The sequence below is a fragment of the Carassius carassius genome, chromosome 49 (assembly GCF_963082965.1).
Source record: "Carassius carassius chromosome 49, fCarCar2.1, whole genome shotgun sequence".
In the NCBI taxonomy this organism is placed as follows: Eukaryota; Metazoa; Chordata; class Actinopteri; order Cypriniformes; family Cyprinidae; genus Carassius; species Carassius carassius.
The window spans coordinates 22,635,188-22,655,445 of record NC_081803.1 but is presented as its reverse complement, the minus strand read 5'-3'; the positions used below and the strand labels follow the sequence as shown (position 1 = coordinate 22,655,445).

At 37.9% G+C, this 20,258-nt stretch overlaps 1 protein-coding gene across 2 annotated transcripts in view; it reads right to left on the bottom strand.

The window, feature by feature from the left end:
• LOC132132907 (PDZ and LIM domain protein 5-like) overlaps positions 1 to 15,399 on the bottom strand; it is an 86,254-nt gene extending 70,855 nt beyond the window's left edge. For both annotated transcript variants that reach the window (XM_059545472.1, XM_059545473.1), the window contains exons 1-2: positions 15,243 to 15,399; positions 4,967 to 5,110 (exon numbers count right to left, since the gene is read on the bottom strand). In XM_059545472.1, the coding sequence (XP_059401455.1) occupies positions 4,967 to 5,062 (96 nt within the window). In that variant the 5' untranslated portion in view covers positions 5,063 to 5,110; positions 15,243 to 15,399. The remainder of the gene's footprint in view (positions 1 to 4,966; positions 5,111 to 15,242) is intronic.
• Positions 15,400 to 20,258: the final 4,859 nt, after the last annotated feature.

Genomic DNA, 20,258 nt, shown 5'->3' with positions numbered 1-20,258 from the left:
ATTCCTTTGATTACTGTGGTTTGATCCTGCCACATTAATGCAGGAATGCATGAAGTGTGTAGAACAGGACTGCATGCTCGCAGTGTTTTGAGCGAGCACTCAAAGTACGCTTGTGACCATACACATCTCTGAAAGAGCCGATCCCAGACTCTGGCACTCGCACACAAAGGCAGCTCTGTGGTGAAGGTCTGGCCCGTGACCATGGCAATATCAACACTTCACCGTCGCTCCAAAAGCAACACGGACAGCTGCCGTCTCAACCTCCAGCGTGCGATGAGATTAACAGCAGGCTCCCGGATGACAAAGATCCATCTTAATGCAGCGAGGCATGCTGGGAAATCGGAGACAGTGTCCCGGTCGGATCAGAGCGCAGAAGCACTGATGCAGTGTGACTTATCTGAATGACTCCAGCCGGCAGCGTTCGGTTCATAGATGGGAACACTTTACAAGAGGACAAATCAAGAAAAAATGCATTAAACGCTTCTGAAAACTGGTGAAAAGGTTTGACTTTCACAACGAGATTCACTGTCAGTCTTTAATTCTTTCAGAGGTCTTACACAAGAGTCATGTTACTAGAGTTGATAGTGACTAGTTAATACTGTTTTATGCCCCAACACCTTCAGCTTTTGTGTTCCTGATGGGTAATAAATCAAACATTGAATCTCTCTCTCTCTCTAGTATAAGTCACACTGCTTTAAAGGACCAAACAGAAGATGCCAAGAACCGCATTTGGTTTCTCTGAAACCATCTCCAATATCCCTGTGATCCAATATCTCTCAATTCTCTAAAGGCAAGGCAGATCGATTTTATTTAATGATCTGCACATCAATTAAAGATAATAAATGAATTAAACTAAAATAATTAAACAAGCACGTAAATCACATCAGTTCACTAAACAATAAATAACAAACAAAAATAGAATCTAGCAAGCAAACAAACAGGAGTTGTTTTAAAATGTTGATTTATAGAAAAGTAACAAAAAAATATTCTAAGCATCTGATTCAGCAGCCACTGTGTCTGTTCAGTAAAAAAGTTACTCAATACTCTTAAGTAAGGACAGATGGGCTTATACAATTTGTACAAGCCCAAAAGCGTTTATGACATCCGTACTTTATGAAACTCCTGCAGCAGTTTTGGCTCGGCTTCACACTCATAACGTGGGTTTGTGTGACTGCGGCATGTGCTTCAGGCCTCGACACATCCAGGGTGTGGACGCTCGCCCGGCTGGCACGACTCAGCTCATGAGAAAGTGTGATGTAAGAGGAAAATCGTTCTGCATGAATCAAAAGGAACCTGAGATAATTTCCCCTGGAGCTGCAAAGCAACCACACCAAATAAGGGATCAGATAGATCTCATTCCACAGTTTTCCACAGCAGATTAAGCCGCTGGTGTCAGTCGCTCCGTCTCCCCTCTCACAGCTGCCCAGAGACTATAAAATAACTTCCTCTGACAGGAAGTGCCATTATCTCCCACAGGAGCCTTGCTGTGGTGGGCAGCGCTCGAGAGAGTCATGGTCCGGCTCCACGTGTCCCACAGACCTCTTCAAACGGATGGAGGAGGGTGCATCACACACCTCAGCAGCAAACACTAGCACACACACACGGCTCACCGCACAACCCTTCTGAAACATTCACAGGACTAATAATACCAACAGCAGATAAGCCATCCGCCGCATATCACAGAAAGCTTTCAGCCGGGCGAGAGCAGGAGAGGGGTGGTGTTAGCGAAATTATGAAATGTTTACTGATAAAGGGTTTTGATTTTGTTATAGATGAGAAGATGAGATAAGAGGGAACATGTGCACCATGACAATAATTAAACAATGTAATTCAAACAAATACATGCGAGAAACAAAAATGACTCAAATAATTTATTTTCAAATAATTATTTCTGACAGTCGTTTTCATTCCAGAATCCATAACACAAATACTTATATATATATATATATATATATATATAAAAAGTTACATTTTGGCATTTACTTTAATACACGGAATGTTTTTGAAAGAAGTCTCTTCTGCTCATTTATTTGGTTACAAATACAGTAAAATTGTGAAATGTTATTTAAATTAAAAATAGCCGTTATCTATGTGAATATCTGTTAAAATTTAATTTATTTCTGTGATGCTCCGCTGTATTTTCAGCATCATTCCTCCAGTCTTCAGTGTCACATGATCTTCAGAAATAATTCTGATATGACGATTTACTGCTCAAGAAACATTTCTGATTATTATTAATGTTGAACACCGTTGTGCTGCACAATATTTTTGTGGAAACTGTGATGCATTTTATTTCTCCGGATTCACAGATGAATAGAAAGTTAAAAAGAACAGCATTTATTTGAAATTATAAAATGTCTTAACGGTCACTTTATATCAACTTAATGCAGCCCTTCTGAATGAAACCATTCATTTCTTTCCAAATAAAAACTCTAACTTTAAACAACAATTAAATGTTTGAATATTTAATAAAAATGAATCAAATTAATGAATGACAAAATACTGAAAAAAAAGTTAAAGGACATTTTCAACAAAGGATAAAACAATTTTTTCTAAATATCTTCTTCATAGACACACAAAAAAAAAACTTTCAAAAGGTATATGCACCTTTAAGGTACTAATATCTACCATTTAGGTGTAAATACAGTACAAAGATTGCTTTAGGGTACTGCTCAGGGATAGCTTTGTACTTTTTTATAAGATTGTACAGGTTGTACAATGATGACAGACAGAAGGATCATTTTAACTCTACACCGGGACTCACTCTTTTTCTCTCCGGTCATTACACAATGCAACTACGACACACAAGGCCGCTCTTTCCACTCCAGCCAATCCACTGGCCCATAAAAGGGCTGCTTTTTGTGGAGAAGTCCAGATGACAAGAGACATACATCCTCATATCTCAACATCCCACAGTTTCCACTTCTGTCACTATTCATTACATGCAACTGAGTCATGGATGCGCCGAGCAAGAAGATCTGTACAGATCGCCCAGAAACACAAGTTGCTACATCTATGAGGCACTAAGCATTCATCAGCATCCATGCCAGCATCTCCTCACTCCAATCAGTGCCGCCTGCCAAAGCGGAGCTTAGATTTACGGTCGCGGTGCTTCCAGACAGATATTCCTGGGGTTTAAAGTCTCTGCTCGAGTGAGTGCAGCTGGAGTGCTCAAGCTCCTGTGCAAACCTGCAGACAGATCCAACTCTATTGCAAAGGATACATATCGTCCCTCGGAGGCCCGTGTTGCATGTGGAAGCCAGGTGAGAGACCTGCATTTGGGGGCCGTCCATGAAAGATCAATGGGAAATAAGCTGGATAAATGAGCTCATGTTTAAGCGGAACTGATGGTTGAGGTTTTCTTGGAGTGGCTTTATGGCAAAAATATAATCTGGCAACCAAACACATTAACTTTGTGTCTTACTTGGACAATCTGTTTCCTGTGACCTCAAACAGATGCCTGTTTTTCGTGGTGGAAATCCTTTGGTAATATAACCTCCAAAGAGCTTTATTAAAGGCAATATCCTTGAATGATATTTAAAAATTTAAGTCAACAGGCAACAGAGACCGCAACTCATTTTACTGCCATAATGAGATGTCTTGTGAAACAGTTTATGCAATAAAAATAAAAACCTGGATCGACGTGACCAGATTTTGGTCGGAGCTAATGGAAAGTTTGCATAGCCAATAGCCTTAAGATTAACCAGAAGCCCAAGATGTGTAAATCTAGTGAACAAAATTACTGACAAAACTGTTAGTTGATGATGAATTCTTTGATTTTTGTCAAAGATAAAGATGAGATTGAAAATGTGCATCATGACGATGTTTCGTAATCAAATGGAAAAAAAGAAAGTAGGAAAAATGCAAAAAAAAAAAGAAAAATCTGGATTTTTTTTAAACAATCCAACGAAACGGACAATAAATAACTAAAATATAAAAAAAAATACATGTTTTAACTAAACTAAAACATTTGAACTGTAGTGTCTATGAAAATGTGAATATTTTATTAAAATATAAAATAATAATAAAATAATTGAATAAAATATTGACTATATTTAACTTATATTTTCCTGTTCTGTTTTTGTTAAATGTAAAAATTTATGTAAAAATGTTATCCATCTTATCTATAATTTTATCCATTCACTTGCTATTTCTTTGTAACTATGCTAAAATTAACCGGCAATTTCTGAGTGAAAACTATTTCAAAGTAAATGTTAAAACACCACTTTTTTCACCTGTGACACTGCTGAAAAATACAATACAAGCACTGTTCAGAGTATAAGGTTAAATTCACACTGCAAGTGCAGGCAGCGCATGAACAGCACACTTTTGATGGACAAAATAATTATGATTTCACCAAAAAAATTCAAATTCACAGAATAAGCATGTCTACTGTGTTTTAACAAGAGTTAGTCAGAAAAGAGTATGTCAGAAAAAAAAACGAAGAATAAAAAAAAAAATATGTTTAGAAGATTTACCCATTTAAACTTGTTTTTAATTATCGAGTTTGGTTGAAAGTATGGTGCATTATAAAAAAAAATTATCAATATTTACAGTACATTCTGTATCGAAGTATAACTGAAACGAATCCCTGTGTTAAACTTTCAAGACTTTAAAACTTTCAAGTATACAACTGATCAACTTCTAACAACAAATCTATAGATGTCTTTGTAAAGGAATATGCACGTGGTAAGAAATATGACGTAAAGCTGACACGAAGCTTAAGAGGTAAATACTGATAACAGGATAAACTACAGATAGAGAGAGAAAAGCAGAGACTACAACATCTCTGTAACCAAACATGAGCCTCATAACAGGGTCCATCATCACCCAAAAGTCTAAAAGCATGTGCTTAACAACATGCTGAGGATGCACAGATCAAAGAAGAACTACATGTCTCTCATGCACCTATTATTGACATTTAAAGGGCCATTTAAAGTGTGCATGACATGAAGTTGACACTTACTTTGGAGATGGTGAGAGGCATGCTGAAGTCCTTGCCACCCTGTAGTCTGAAGCCCCAGGGTGAAGGTCCAGTCAAGGACACGCTGTAGTTACTCATGTTGAAGTGGGTCACTGTAGGGGGTACTGCCAAAGTCCAATTTACAGCCTGAAAAATGACAGCAAAGAGTTTTAGTAGGACACACAGTAAAGGTCACTGATCATGCCGAAATAAAACATGATCTAATGACACCTTTGACACCTAAACATGTCATTTTGCAACTTTAGACAAAACCCTTGCATTGGAAGTGTCAAATGAAGTTAATACCCAATTAAATAGATAAAAATAAAGCAGACATAGAAAAATATAAATACATGAATGCATGCAAGCAAATAAATAAGCAAAACAAAAAACAAACAAAAAAAACACCACCACAAATATATATATTACAAAAACAAACATAAAAACAAGCAAAGAAAATAATATGAAATCCAATTATTAGGCTGAAATAGACGAATAGAGAAGAGCATCTCAGATTGACCAGTGTGACGGATTGATCTGGAAAATGTTACAGGTTTCTAAATAAATCTAGGGACAAGACTGTTCATAGTCCAAACTTATCCCACAAGTACAGATAAAACAAAAGAGCAATCGCTATTTAAATAAACCTGACATGATGAGGGAATCTTGGTGCGCAAGTGCTAGTATTTTAAGAGCTTACGGGTGAGCGTGCAGTTGTTGGCGAGGTAAAACCCTGGTAAAATCCAGCACAGGCCAAATAGAAACATTCCAGAGGAACGGATTAGACTTTAGGGGGTCTCTCTCAGGAATGTCCCGCAGCCACAACACTGACGAAGTTAAAAGCAACGTTATTCACCTGCTCAGACATCACTATGTGTCAGTAACGGAGGACATCTAAACTACAAAAACCATTTCAACTGAGCTGGTTTTTTCCACACCCTCAAACATGCATTCATATTCATCAAATGCTCTCTTCCACATTCATTGATGTTTATTTATATATCACACTGTGGATTTTCCATTTTCTGTTATAAAATGGACAAATGTTAAGATGAGGGCCAGGGAAAGTCATTGAAGTATGTGGATGACAACATGCACCACAAAGCCACGACATTAACATTAGCAGCCATCTATTTAATAACCGAATACCAGAGTTGCATGGAACGAGAACATGAACGTCACTGGTGACTCAAAGATGTGTTGTGTGCCTCATGTTGTGTCTGTGACTATTGAATGAATGTGTGAATGAGTGAAGCTGATGCAATGTTCTTTTGATAGCAGTTCCTCTGGAAGCACTAAGGGTGCGGTTCTAAAGAACAGCTTGTATTGAGAACTTCCAATATAGAGAGAATTAAGAGTTTTTCCATGCCTGAAGCCATCATGGCGGTTTGTGTTTGTAACACTGGTTTTCTAACGGGTACTATACTCATCTTTTCAAATCTACATTCACAGCAGTGTTGTGATTCAGACAGAGTCAGCAGAGATAATTGAGCTTCTCATGACTATTAGTTTGAATGCATCTATATGAACAAATACTTCAAAAAGTCGACAAATTTTAAGCAAATGTAAGATTAGCATTTATAATGCAAGAAACAAATACGCCATTAAGGAATTTTAACATTAAACCATTGCTTCTGGCTAAAATATGAGTCCATAATCCATAATAGGGATGTGCACGGATAGTCGAACATTCGAATATTCGTTCTGCTGTAATTATTCGATAAATAAAAATGATATTTGAATTTCGCAAAAAAAAAAAATTCACAATAAAATCTAATTTGGTCACTTTCTGTGATTCTCCACGGCATATTTGAAGGTGTATGCAAGCAAAAAATAATTAATGAATGATTAAGGGGCCATTCACATATCGCGCCTAATAAAAAGGCATGGAAAAGGCTATGCGCGCCGCTTTCTCCTTCTTTCCAAAGCGCTCGGGCAGAAGCGCTCCTGAGGCGACGCGTTCTCTCCATGAAGACGCGGAAATTTCAGCAAAGGATAAATGGATTTGCAGCACAAAAAAAAAATCGCTTTCAGTAGCTCTGCTACTAAATTTATTTCAAAATGGCAATCCATATACAGCTCAGGTGTTCCTTCATCTTGGCTGAGCTTTCAACGTTGTTACAGGAAAGGATGAAGCTGAATGTTTAGTTCTTGTCACATGACCTGCGGTGCGCTTGTGGCATTCTGAAAGTTGAGATTTTTTTAACTCGATGCAGTGCGGACGTGCCTGGAAAAAACGAGGCCGCGGCGCTTCCATTATGAGCGCGCATACCCCGCACCTACATTGGAAATAACGAACTTGAGCATGCAAAAGACGCGATATGTGAACACCCCCTAAAAGAACTGCGGTCTTCTACAGTACTTCAAATATGCCGTGGAGAATCACAGAAAGTGATCCAAGAACATTGTTGCAGCATCTCTCAAGCAACAAATAAACACCGCTAACTTGGAGAATGCAGTGAAAACTCCTCTTCTCACGTCAAACATCTCAGGTTTCTCAATGAAAACATGAGAGAAGTAAGAAAAGAAAAGAACATTTTACTTGATGCGAGTGGTGCGGATGCAGTCGCCACGATGAAGATGCAATGCCCACTCGTCGGAAAAGGCTGAGCCAGTTCTCCAGCGATGATTACAGAGAGTCCAGTCGAGACGAGTGGGAACAGTTCTTGCTGGAGCCATGTATTCCACCAGATGAGGATCCCATTCAGTGGTGAAACGAAAACACGAAGCGCTTCACAAAACGTATTCGCTTAGCACACCGTTATTTGTGAGCCCCGCCAACGTCTGTGCCGTCAGAGCGCGTTTTCTACACGGCCGGTCTTATTGTTAACAGACTAAGGAAAAGGAGCCGACTTTCCCCCAATCATGTTTACATGCCCGTATTTCTTAACAAGAACATTTGAAACAATAGAAAAAAGCAAAAAAGATTTGCTGACAGTTTAAAAGTTAAGTGTAAGCTACATTCTGTACAATAGCCTAATTGCTGCAGGCTACTTTACGTTTTTTTCTTTGTCCACTTTTTTTTTTTTTTTTTTTTGCTTTTAATCTGTACTTTTGTTTGTTTGCACGCATTGTTAAAGGTTTTCAGCTACAAAACACGATGTGTGATGTTCTAGCTTATTGTAAGCTTGTTCAAAATGACGAAAACAAATGTTGCTGAAAAATAACGTCTGACTCATTAAACTTAATTTAAATAAACGAATATTCGAATATTCGTTTTTTGTGAGCTCAAATATTCGAATGTGATATTTGTGGAAAACACCCATCCCTAATCCATAATAACACTTGTAAAAGTCCATCTCTTGTTGTCTCTTACGTCAAAATCCACCCACATATTTGTTTAGAGCTAAATCTGACGGCACCTATTCACTGCAGAGGATCCATTGGTTGAGCAATTGATGAATGCTACATTTCTCCAATCTGATAACGAAATAAACTCATCTACATCTTGGATAGTCATAAAATGTTGTTTTTATTCCGGGTGAACTACTCCTTTAAGTGCATAATAATGGCAATTAGTTACTTTTGAGCTTGAAACATGCCCAGTCATATACACAAAAACAAACTTTTAAACTATAAACAAGGGGTAACTACAGAGGCTTATGTCAGGCACCATATGAGCTAAAACTAAAGCTTTTCCACTGATCTGTCAGTCATTGTTGGTTTTCTTATGGTGCGAATGGCGCCAGGCTGCTTGGTGACGATTACGATGCGATACCAAAGGCACGCCCTGGAAAACAGACAGCCTGGTATCCATCTGACCAATAAAAACATAGCATTTTATTTAGTAAAATAAAGTATACATTTTTGGTACCCAGCACTTCATTTTTGGACCATTTTCGGTTCGCCGGAGAACCTTTCAGTAAACAGTTCTTAAAACAACCATTTTTTCTTATAGTGAAGAATGTACTAAAAATAACATCTGTGGATTGGTAAGCTTACATGCATGTTAGTGGTTCTTCATTGAACCATCGATGTTAATAAAGAACCTTTAAGAGTGAATATGATCAAAACCAAACATCATATCGACCAGAAACGGCATAACTTTCCCGTTTATGGAAAGTTCCATTTAATGGAGGAATAACCTAATTCTTCATCCATCCGAGCTCTAAAATAACACACTTATGATGACAGCCATTAAATCACCGCATGTGTAGACGTGGTTGAGCTACCGATCCATAGGTGGCATTTTAGGAATTTATGATGTCAACACATAAAGAAACAAGCTCCAACAGAGCTGGACTTTCAATACAACATTTAACAATTTAATGTTTAGCCATGCAAGTCTATCCTCAGAACCTAGAAACTACCAAAGTTACACATAAACACATTCTCAGACGCTGCTCCGTTTGGTTAGTCAGCTGCGAAAGTATTCAGAGCTTCCCTTCAAAACACAGGTGTGCCCTGTATTGCTGACCAACTAATGTTCACCTGGTTTCATTTGGCTTGTATGTAACAGCAATGCACCTGAACAAAACGTCCTTGTATTTTACTAGGCTGTTACCAACTTCTTATTGAAAGATCCCAATGGTTAAGCTCCAACAGACATCACCTGCAGACCAGAGACGCAAAACCGCACCAGGCCTGGGTTCATTTCAGGCGTGTTGGATCACGTCCGTATGAAATAACTCATCCCTGTCTATTGAATTGGAAGGTTAGGAGTGGTTGGTAAGTGTTGCCGTGTTTCACTTCCACCTACACACATGGACACGATCCTGTTTTCTGATCGACTACTTCCCCAGATGTCCCTAAAGAAGGTTTCATCAAATTTAGCTCTCTTCTGGGGATGATTGTGTATGAAAATATAGTGTGTACACACACCAACGCAAGCAAGCATACTACTCACTTTCTTGCTTAAAGGATAAGCTCACTTCCAGAATAAAAATTAATTTAATCAGCCCTGTGTTCATGCCTTTCTGTCTTCGGTCTCAAAGAAATTAAGATTTTTTTTTAGCAAAACATTCCAGGATTTTTCTCTATATAACAGACTTCATTGGGGACCAATGGGCTGTTGGTCCAAAATCCAGTTAGCTCTTAAGTACTCCAGTTCTGAATGATCGGGTAGGACAAAAAGCTCATCTAACGTTTTTTTTGTAAAGGGCGTTTGACTTTCTTGGCATGTTCGCTTTGTAAACACTGGGGCGTGCTGCCGCCTGTGTCACGTGTGACCTTTCAAACATGATTACGTCATGCGTGAAGTCCAGCTAGTGCAAGACGTCCATTCGTGGTTAGGGATGGGACGATAACCGGTTTTATTGATAACCGTGATAAAATGTGCTGAAGGTTAGTAATATCGTTTAAAAATGAATTATCATTAAAACCGTGTTTGATTATCGCGGTTTTAATAACTCACTATTAAATCATGTCCAGCCAGCAACAGTCTGACGCAAGCGCAGCGCACAATGTTTTTTTTGTTTTTTTTCGAGAAGGAATGGCGAAAGTCAGTGACTTTTCTATGCTTCTACACTTTTCATTGTAAGGAAGGAAATGCCACAGAATTTAATCTTTCTTTAAATGAAGTGCATAGAGTTGCTTGTTTTATTAGTTGTTTGTTGGTTATTAAATATAAAACTTGCTGAAATGTTTTCAGTGTGAGCATCAACTATTTTTGAACACTTTCATCTCGTTTCAACAAAACCGTGATAATATTGATAATCGTGATAATTTTAGTCACTATAATCGTGATATTAAATTTTCATACCGTCCCATCCCTATTCGTGGTTAAAAAGTATAAAAATATTTAAGAAAATGATTATTGGTTTCTCTAGATAAGACTCGTATTCCTCGGCTGGAATTGTGTAGAGCTCTTTGAAGCTGCACTGAAACTCCATTGAAATCCATTATATGGATAAAAATCCTGGAATGTTTTTCTCAAAAACCCTTAATTTCTTTGCAACTAAATTAAGAAAGATATGAACATTGGGCATTTTTATTTTGGAAGTGAACTAATCCTTTAAACTCAATGACCTTTAGTCGTTTGGAACCACCAAAATTACATGAAATGACTGTTAATTATGTTCTTACTGAGTTTTAAGCGTGTGTTAGTTAAGCTTACTATTATTATCCACTCCATGAAGAACCTTGCACTATTAAAAATAAGTTCTCTATTGGCATCTACGTTTCCATGACGAAACTTTACCAATTATGGAACCCTTCTATTCCACAAAAGGTCCTTTAGATTATTAAAAGGTTCTTTACACTAAGAAAACAACGGTTCTTTTAAAAACTGCTGATTAGTTTTTTGAACAACCCAAAATTGTTCTTCAATGGCACTGTTGCAAAAACCCGCTGGGAATCTTTTTTTTTTTTTTTTAGTAGTGAAGGAGTTTTTCATGAAACATCGATGCAAATAAACAACTCAAATGTCTGTTATTAGACATGATTCATAACTTTAGAGCAAAACGATTCAAATTGCCACAGTGAGGACTTTATCTGCTATACTGACGCACAAACCGACAATTTTACTCTTTTCTCATAACATTTCCGTTTTGTTTCTTAATTCAAGCTAAAGCTCAAGGAAAAATGACGAGTCGGGGTTCAATCTTCAACTGGCTGGCAGGAGCCGCCACTGGCATGTCACGTGACCTGTCAGTGGGTGGCTGGCAGCTGCCAGTCTGATGCTGGCATGTCACGTGACCTGTCAGTGGCTGGCTAGTTGTCTGCCAGTCTGCCTTTGGCAAGTTTTAGAAACCATTGATTTTTGGCTGTTTTTGTGTTTTGTGTTCCACCCTCTCTAGCTCATTTATTATGCATCTGTTGATATGTTTTTGTTCTTTTGCATGATTGGTGTTTTAGACAATTTATCCCAATTGAAACAGTAAAATGGCCGTGATCAGACTGTCAGCTTAATGACGCTTTGCTGGACGGTCTATTCAGTCAGCCGCGGCTGAACTGCGGTTATAACGCGTTGCCTTACACTCTCGCTGCAATGAAATACACTGTTTTCTTATTATGAATGTAATCTCAGGCATCTCTTCTTTAGTATGATTGGTGTTTTGGGGACGATTATCCCGATTAAAACAGTAAAATGGCCGTGATCAGACTGTCAGCTTACTGACGCTTTGCTGGACGGTCTATTCAGTCAGCCGCGGCTGAACTGCGGTTATAACGCGTTGCCTTACACTCTCGCTGCAATGAAATACACTGTTTTCTTATTATGAATGTAATCTCAGGCATCTCTTCTTTAGTATGATTGGTGTTTTGGGGACGATTATCCCGATTAAAACAGTAAAATGGCCGTGATCAGACTGTCAGCTTACTGACGCTTTGCTGGACGGTCTATTCAGTCAGCCGCGGCTGAACTGCGGTTATAACGCGTTGCCTTACACTCTCGCTGCAATGAAATACACTGTTTTCTTATTATGAATGTAATCTCAGGCATCTCTTCTTTAGTATGATTGGTGTTTTGGGGACGATTATCCCGATTAAAACAGTAAAATGGCCGTGATCAGACTGTCAGCTTACTGACGCTTTGCTGGACGGTCTATTCAGTCAGCCGCGGCTGAACTGCGGTTATAACGCGTTGCCTTACACTCTCGCTGCAATGAAATACACTGTTTTCTTATTATGAATGTAATCTCAGGCATCTCTTCTTTAGTATGATTGGTGTTTTGGGGACGATTATCCCGATTAAAACAGTAAAATGGCCGTGATCAGACTGTCAGCTTACTGACGCTTTGCTGGACGGTCTATTCAGTCAGCCGCGGCTGAACTGCGGTTATAACGCGTTGCCTTACACTCTCGCTGCAATGAAATACACTGTTTTCTTATTATGAATGTAATCTCAGGCATCTCTTCTTTAGTATGATTGGTGTTTTGGGGACGATTATCCCGATTAATCCAGTAAAATGGCCGTGATCAGACTGTCAGCTTACTGACGCTTTAATGGACGGTCTATTCAGTCAGCCGCGGCTGAACTGCGGTCATAACGCGTTGCCTTACACTCTCGCTGCAATGAAATACACTGTTTTCTTATTATGAATGTAATCTCAGGCATCTCTTCTTTAGTATGATTAGTGTTTTGGGGACGATTATCCCGATTAAACCAGTAAAATGGCCGTGATCAGACTGTCAGCTTACTGACGCTTTGCTGGACGGTCTATCCAGTCGAGTCGTTGCCCGACTCTCTCGCTGCAAGGAAATTCACTAGTTGAGTTGCAGCTAGCGTTGCATTTGGAGGAAAAGACTGGACGATAGAGATGGATAATCTTTAGCCGTTCTTGGCATATTTATTTTTCTAGCTGCCGACACATCAGTCTCACGGTCGGACAGCTAGCCTTCAGTGTTATTATTTTTTCTCTATTGCCTACGGCAACTCAACTGAGACAAACTTAATGACGCAAATGGGTCCTCTAATAGCTGACACTTTAGTGCCCTCCTGTGGCATAAACATATACAGCATTACATACAACATTAGACATTCTCTGATACAACTGAGGACATAATGAACATATTTTAACAACACGGTTTTCTTTTTATGAATGTAATCTCATGCATCTGTTATTTAGTATGATTGATGTTTTGGGGACGGTTATCCCAATTAAACCAGTTAATGGCCGTGATCAGACTGTCAGCTTACTGACGCTTTGCTTCTCGGGTGGGTATGGCTATTAAAACAGTCAGATCCCGGCACACACGTCATGTAACGTTACAAACAAGTTTATCTAAATATTTAGTTCAATTAATTAGTTAAAAATATATGTAGTTCGCAATATTAGTATATCATATAATTAGTGAAATTGTTTAGCCATTAGGGAACAATAGAGAAAGATTCACGTTATGCCTACTGTGAATAGATGTATAGCCTATAGCCTACGTCCAGCAAAGCGTCAGTAAGCTGACAGTCTGATCACGGCCATTTTACTGGTTTAATCGGGATAATCGTCCCCAAAACACAAATCATACTAAAGAAGAGATGCCTGAGATTACATTCATAATAAGAAAACAGTGTATTTCATTGCAGCGAGAGTGTCAGGCAACGCGTTATGACCGCAGTTCAGTCGCGGCTGACTGAATAGACCGTCCAGCAAAGCGTCAGTAAACTGACAGTCTGATCACGGCCATTTTACTGGATTATTTGGGATAATAGTCCCCCAAAAAACAATCATACTAAAGAAGAGATGCCTGAGATTACATTCATAATATGAAAACAGTGTATTTCATTGCAGCGAGAGTGTCAGGCAACGCGTTATGACCGCAGTTCAGCCGCGGCTGACTGAATAGACCGTCCAGCAAAGCGTCAGTAAGCTGACAGTCTGATCACGGCCATTTTACTGTTTTAATCGGGATAATCGTCCCCAAAACACCAATCATACTAAAGAAGAGATGCCTGAGATTACATTCATAATAAGAAAACAGTGTATTTCATTGCAGCGAGAGTGTAAGGCAACGCGTTATAACCGCAGTTCAGCCGCGGCTGACTGAATAGACCGTCCAGCAAAGCGTCATTAAGCTGACAGTCTGATCACGGCCATTTTACTGTTTCAATTGGGATAAATTGTCTAAAACACCAATCATGCAAAAGAACAAAAACATATCAACAGATGCATAATAAATGAGCTAGAGAGGGTGGAACACAAAACACAAAAACAGCCAAAAATCAATGGTTTCTAAAACTTGCCAAAGGCAGACTGGCAGACAACTAGCCAGCCACTGACAGGTCACGTGACATGCCAGCATCAGACTGGCAGCTGCCAGCCACCCACTGACAGGTCACGTGACATGCCAGTGGCGGCTCCTGCCAGCCAGTTGAAGATTGAACCCCTACTGAAAATGACCGCAGAATGACACTTGAAATTTACACATACAACAGCCATAATCAAATCTCTACACAAACTGTGCAACTTATCAAATAAATAGCGACAAATCTACTTATCTAAAGCTGTGCTGACACGCCTTTACGAAAACATGAGCAGATAAACACTTCCTCGTCGGATAATAAACCACAGTCATAAGCCGCTTTAACTTTCAAAACGGAAACAGCGCGAAAAAATAAATAACCGTTAAACTTCCTCAAAAGTTAACCGATAACCACTGGTAAACATTACCTAGCTACAGTAGGATTGCGTTTTAATATTTAAGGTTTTCGTTATGTAAATCCCCTTTTGAAACGTACAAGAACTTTAATTCGGATCAGATTCAGGGGATAAAGCTAGTTTATTTATTTATTAGTATTAGTATTATTTTTATTTCACGCGAATCGGAACACTGTCAACTCATCCGTTACAGCATCGCGCCGCAAGCACGTAAAGTCACAAAAACGCAAGCTCATGTCACTCACCTCTGAGCTGCTGCGGAGTCAAACCGTGAGTGTGAGGAAGACAGAGACCGAAAACGAGTTTAGAAACTCCTGCGAGCGTCTGACTGACTTCCGCCCCTTTAACACGAGCCGAGAGGAAATTCCCTCCGCTGCGCGGACGCGGTGACGTCACCGGTGACGGACGGACTGAGAGACCCACGTCAACCAAGACTAACATTAAATTGATTTTTTTTTTTACTATTTTTTTTGTTTCTTGTTTTTTGTTTTTTTTGTTTGGAACTCTATTATTGATACAATTATTTGGATGACTGCTTGGTAAATACTCTTTAAATATTTTATTTATAATATAACTAAAAAATACATTTTATATTTTGCATTTAACGTTAAATTATTAATTTCAAGATACTCTGATACTGATGATTTATTTTCCTTTGGTAAAAAAGTGAGAAAGAGCTGATTCATTTTTCTTTGAATGTAAAATTGTCCAAAACCCTTGGATGGAATTGGCATAATTTATTTTTAATTTAGTAAAGATTCCATCTTTATTTGACCCTCTAACTTTAGCACTCACTATTCTAATTCTATTCTTTAAAAAAAATCTAACTAACTTTGTAATATTTTTGTATTCTATTTTTCTTTTCATTTATTATGCAATTATTTGTGTGTGTGTGTGTGTGTATGTTTTCTTTTATTTATTATATTATTTAAAAGCCCATGCTACGTGTACTGTGTTAAGCTAACTGAGACTTGTTATAGCACTTATATATCATTGCTCTTTTTGTTGTTTTTGATTGCTTCCACTGTCCTCATTTGTAAGTCGCTTTGGACAAAAGCGTCTGCTAAATGAATAAATGTAAATGTAAACGTAAAGATCAACTATGTTTTTTTTTTACATTAAAGGATATTATTGTGTATTATGAAAACAAAAGGTTTTGAATACACTGTTAATTTATTTATATTGCTTACAGAATCTTATATACGTAAGGAAAAATGTTTAAATCCATCACTATTGTTTATAGTTGAATTTGATTGTTTTATGTCTTCTTTGAAATAAAAACAAAACAAAATTCATTCATATCTTTAAAATATTAAAATACTGGTCGGTCTACAAATCTTTTACTGTGAAACACTGTCACTCGTCTAATATTAAAGTAATCAAAAAATACATTCGTTTGGATGCCAGGAGCACTTTCAATACTTTAGAAACTGTACTTAGTTGAGCTAAATTAATCTAACAAAACATATATTTTTCACATTATAATGAACATTAACTAGGTCTGATGCCGTGGAATTAGAAGCATACAGTATAGAGTTCACTTACAGTAATAATATCTGATGTCAATTCGAAGAACAATCAATCAAAAACGTCATTTCATTTGTTAAATAAGTTTCTCACAATAAGCTGTTATGCCCAGAAGCGATAACAATCTGAATGAGGTCATGCAGGAGACGCCCGGCTCACGCCAGTGTTAGTGACACAATCATCTCAACACAAGCTGCTGTCAGTTTTCCCATCTCTGCTTTTATAGGAGTGGATGTGCATGCCAGGAATACCGGCAGATTCCTCCTATAGTTGATGACAACAATTCGTAACGTGTTTCAGAACAAAAGCATTAGGTGGTAATCACAACTGTGTGATATTTAGAGCAAACAGTGTGTTATCAGTAATCAAGTGAGATGTGTTTCTATCATTTCAGAGTGATATACTGTACGGATTCTATATGAGCTGCAGTTTAGTTTAAATAGTGTGGTCAAATACTGCCATCTACTGGATCAAACTGCAGATCTTCCTACAAAAGTGATATTTTTGTTTATATCAGTGTGCGAGCTGGCTACTAAACACGTGACTAGTCCATTCCTTAAGTTTTGATTCTTCACTCTAAAAAATGAGTGGTTGTTTAAACCCAATTTTGGGTCAAATATGGACTAACCCTTGGGTTCTTTCTTGGGTAGAACATATTTTGGTTCGGGCCTGGCTGTTGGATTAACAGAATGGTTCTAATGGGTTTGGAAAGTTGTGTTAAAATGCAGATATAATAACAAGACTAACCTATAGATAATCACGTAATAAGTTTGTGTGCACAAGAGAGAGAGACAATTAATATTCATGAGTCAGCTTTTATATTTCATCCAATCAAAAAGCACTCAGTTATTGAATGAATACTTCATTTTGATGATGGATTTGCCTCTGATCTGTTGGGGTTTTGTGGCTCGCGTTAACTCTAAACCTCTGTCTGTGCAGCTGGCTGGACAATGACAGCTAAATGAAGACTGACGTTTAATCAATGTTGTTTTTCTGTGATCAAGATTTATTGATGATTCGGAGAAAGAAGAAACTGTGAGGCTGTTCGGTTGACTTGGTTTTGACATCCCAGATAGTGAAAGGTAAAGAATATCAGTTTTTATAAATACTTTAAACAGAAAGTCATATAGAAAGTAACTGGATTACACAGGGAAAAGGTTGTGGATTCAGTTTATTAAAAATAAATAAATAAAATAAATGTATATCCTGAATGCACTGTAAGTCGATTTGGATAAAATGTTAAATGCTAAATGCATAAATGTCAACAATTTAAGAATATAGACGGTTTCATCGGCGGACGCGCCTGGACCTAAGTTGACTTCCGGTCTGTGTTGTGTATATCGGTCTGGCTGCGGTGCCTTCTACAAACGCAGTTAAAGTCAAGGTGATGAGGAGACTGAAGTTGGGGCTCAGGTGGTTGTGCTGCGGGATGTGTTTCCCATACATTTATTTATTTTTGGAGACTCGCCACAATTTTAAAACTGATCGATTTTCAAAAAGGCTTCATTGAATAAACATGAGTAACGTTACGTACTGCACGTTTAATAATAATAATTCCTTACATTTATATGTTTAAATATCAAAACGAGGCACAGGTGTTTTTATATCGCTGTATTTCTGAAGGAAGGAAGACTTGCATGTTATATGTCTGATAAAGCAGCGTGTGAGCGTATCAGCTCTGCTCTGTTTACAGCTGTTACTGGGGAAACCTCTATTTCTCGCGCTTTATGTCTATGCTTTAAAACATCTCCTGCTGGCAAAGAATGAATTTGCATTTTCATTAAGTCCGCCTGATCCACGCGGCAAACATATTTTGTTTGTTATCAAAAAATTTCTACTATAGAGGGACTTGGCTGTTGTTATTGATTCTATTTGGAAGTCTACCGGAAGTTAAGTTAGGTCCGCAAAAGCGCGCATGCGCAGTAACTTTTGTTTATGTTGTTGCCGTTGAAACCGTCTATACGTTACCTCATAGATTTTAATGGTTTAATGACTAGCATTTATTAAACTACTATCTTGATGTCCCTCTCTATAGCAATGTTTCACATAATATTAAAATCCGCCAAGAACATCATGGTCTACTAACAAAAATTGTTACAATTGTACAATTTACAGTAACTTACTAGATTTTAAGCAATAATACCTAAAACAGTTAATTCATACAAACATTTGCCAAAAAATAAAACAAATAAGACAATTTTTTTTTTTTTTTACTTTTTTTCTTTTTATATATATATTTTTTAAATCTAAGTCATCAGATTTCACAATTAATGCATGCAAGACATTGTAAAAATGCAACAACTTGCTCAGAATTCACACTGGACCTCAATCATCCATCAGCATTGATAATTTCAAAAATTATTTTGTTAATTAGCTTGGTTTAAGTTTGCTTCATCGCTATAGCTTTGAAAATAGCAGCACAAGCTGATTGCTCCTATCAAAAAAGATCACTAATATCAGCTTGCATTAGTTTCTTGTATACAATTTTGCTCCACTCTCTTATAGACCATGCCCACGTTTCCCACAGCTGTTGATTTGATCTTAACCTGTGTTGCTGGAGACTAAACAGGACTCCAGACCATACATCATACGCCAATACCACACCCATTTTAAACATAAGTTTATGTAAAGGTTTGTACTTACCCAAGTTTCTGTAATGCTCCAATATCCAGATGAATGAGAAATAATCCTGGAAATGAAGGTGGTGAGTAGCAGCCGTACAACAGTCGTGGGATTTTAGTTCACTGTTCATTTATTCTCAGTGTACAGGAAACAATAAAGCTCTGTCGTATTCTCAACCTCACAATTAATATTAATAATGATGTTACAACTTGTGGGAATGTACGCAACACTTGGCCTGTTCCTTGTGAAACTGCATAACATTTGATCGGCACAAAATATGGACAATAAGGGCTTCACCAAACATAACATATGAGCATCATGTTCCTTTTGTGTAGATGCATCTTTCAAGTGAGTAAATGTAAATTTGGATCATGTTGAAGATTCAAGCCACTGTGTCTTACACAAGTACATATATTTTTTCTCACAAACCACTCGAATGTTCAAGCATATGTTACTACAAAATAGGGTTCGAGGAGGTACAGGTGGCACGGGATTAGTTATGTTTTCGTTTTGGGATGACTCGGATGAACAAAAGATGCCGGAGAACACGCAGCCGAAATAAGCCTACAGTGTAAAGCTGGGATAATGCAATTAAACATGCAGTACTGGGTCTAATAGGTTGCCGTTAACTGTGTTTGACAGTATTGGGATGAACTTAAAAAATGTTTGAGCGTCAAAATAAGTTCATCACAGTTTGCCCTGTAATGCAACACAGAAAATAATTTTGACTCATCATTACAGTAAAGCACTTATAACAGCAGCTTTATATTGAACATCCTGATCTCCAAGCAGACAACTGAATCAACATTGAGCGGGTTAATGACTCTATTGTCTTCTGCAGAGCTTCTTTACAGCTAAATCGAATTAGTTCTGTAACTGATGAACATTGCAACATCGACACAGTCATTAAACTGAATCAACATTGAAGTGGATTGAGCTGAAGAGAGGCACTACTGTCTTCTGTAGAGCTGCTTATAGCTGAAATAAAGTCATTTCAGAATTGATGAATTTTGCAGAAGTTATATTCTTGTTTATTACTATGAAGCTGCTTTGAAAAAAAAACCCTGTATTGTATAAACGCTATATAAGTTCATGATACATGCTCACGTGAG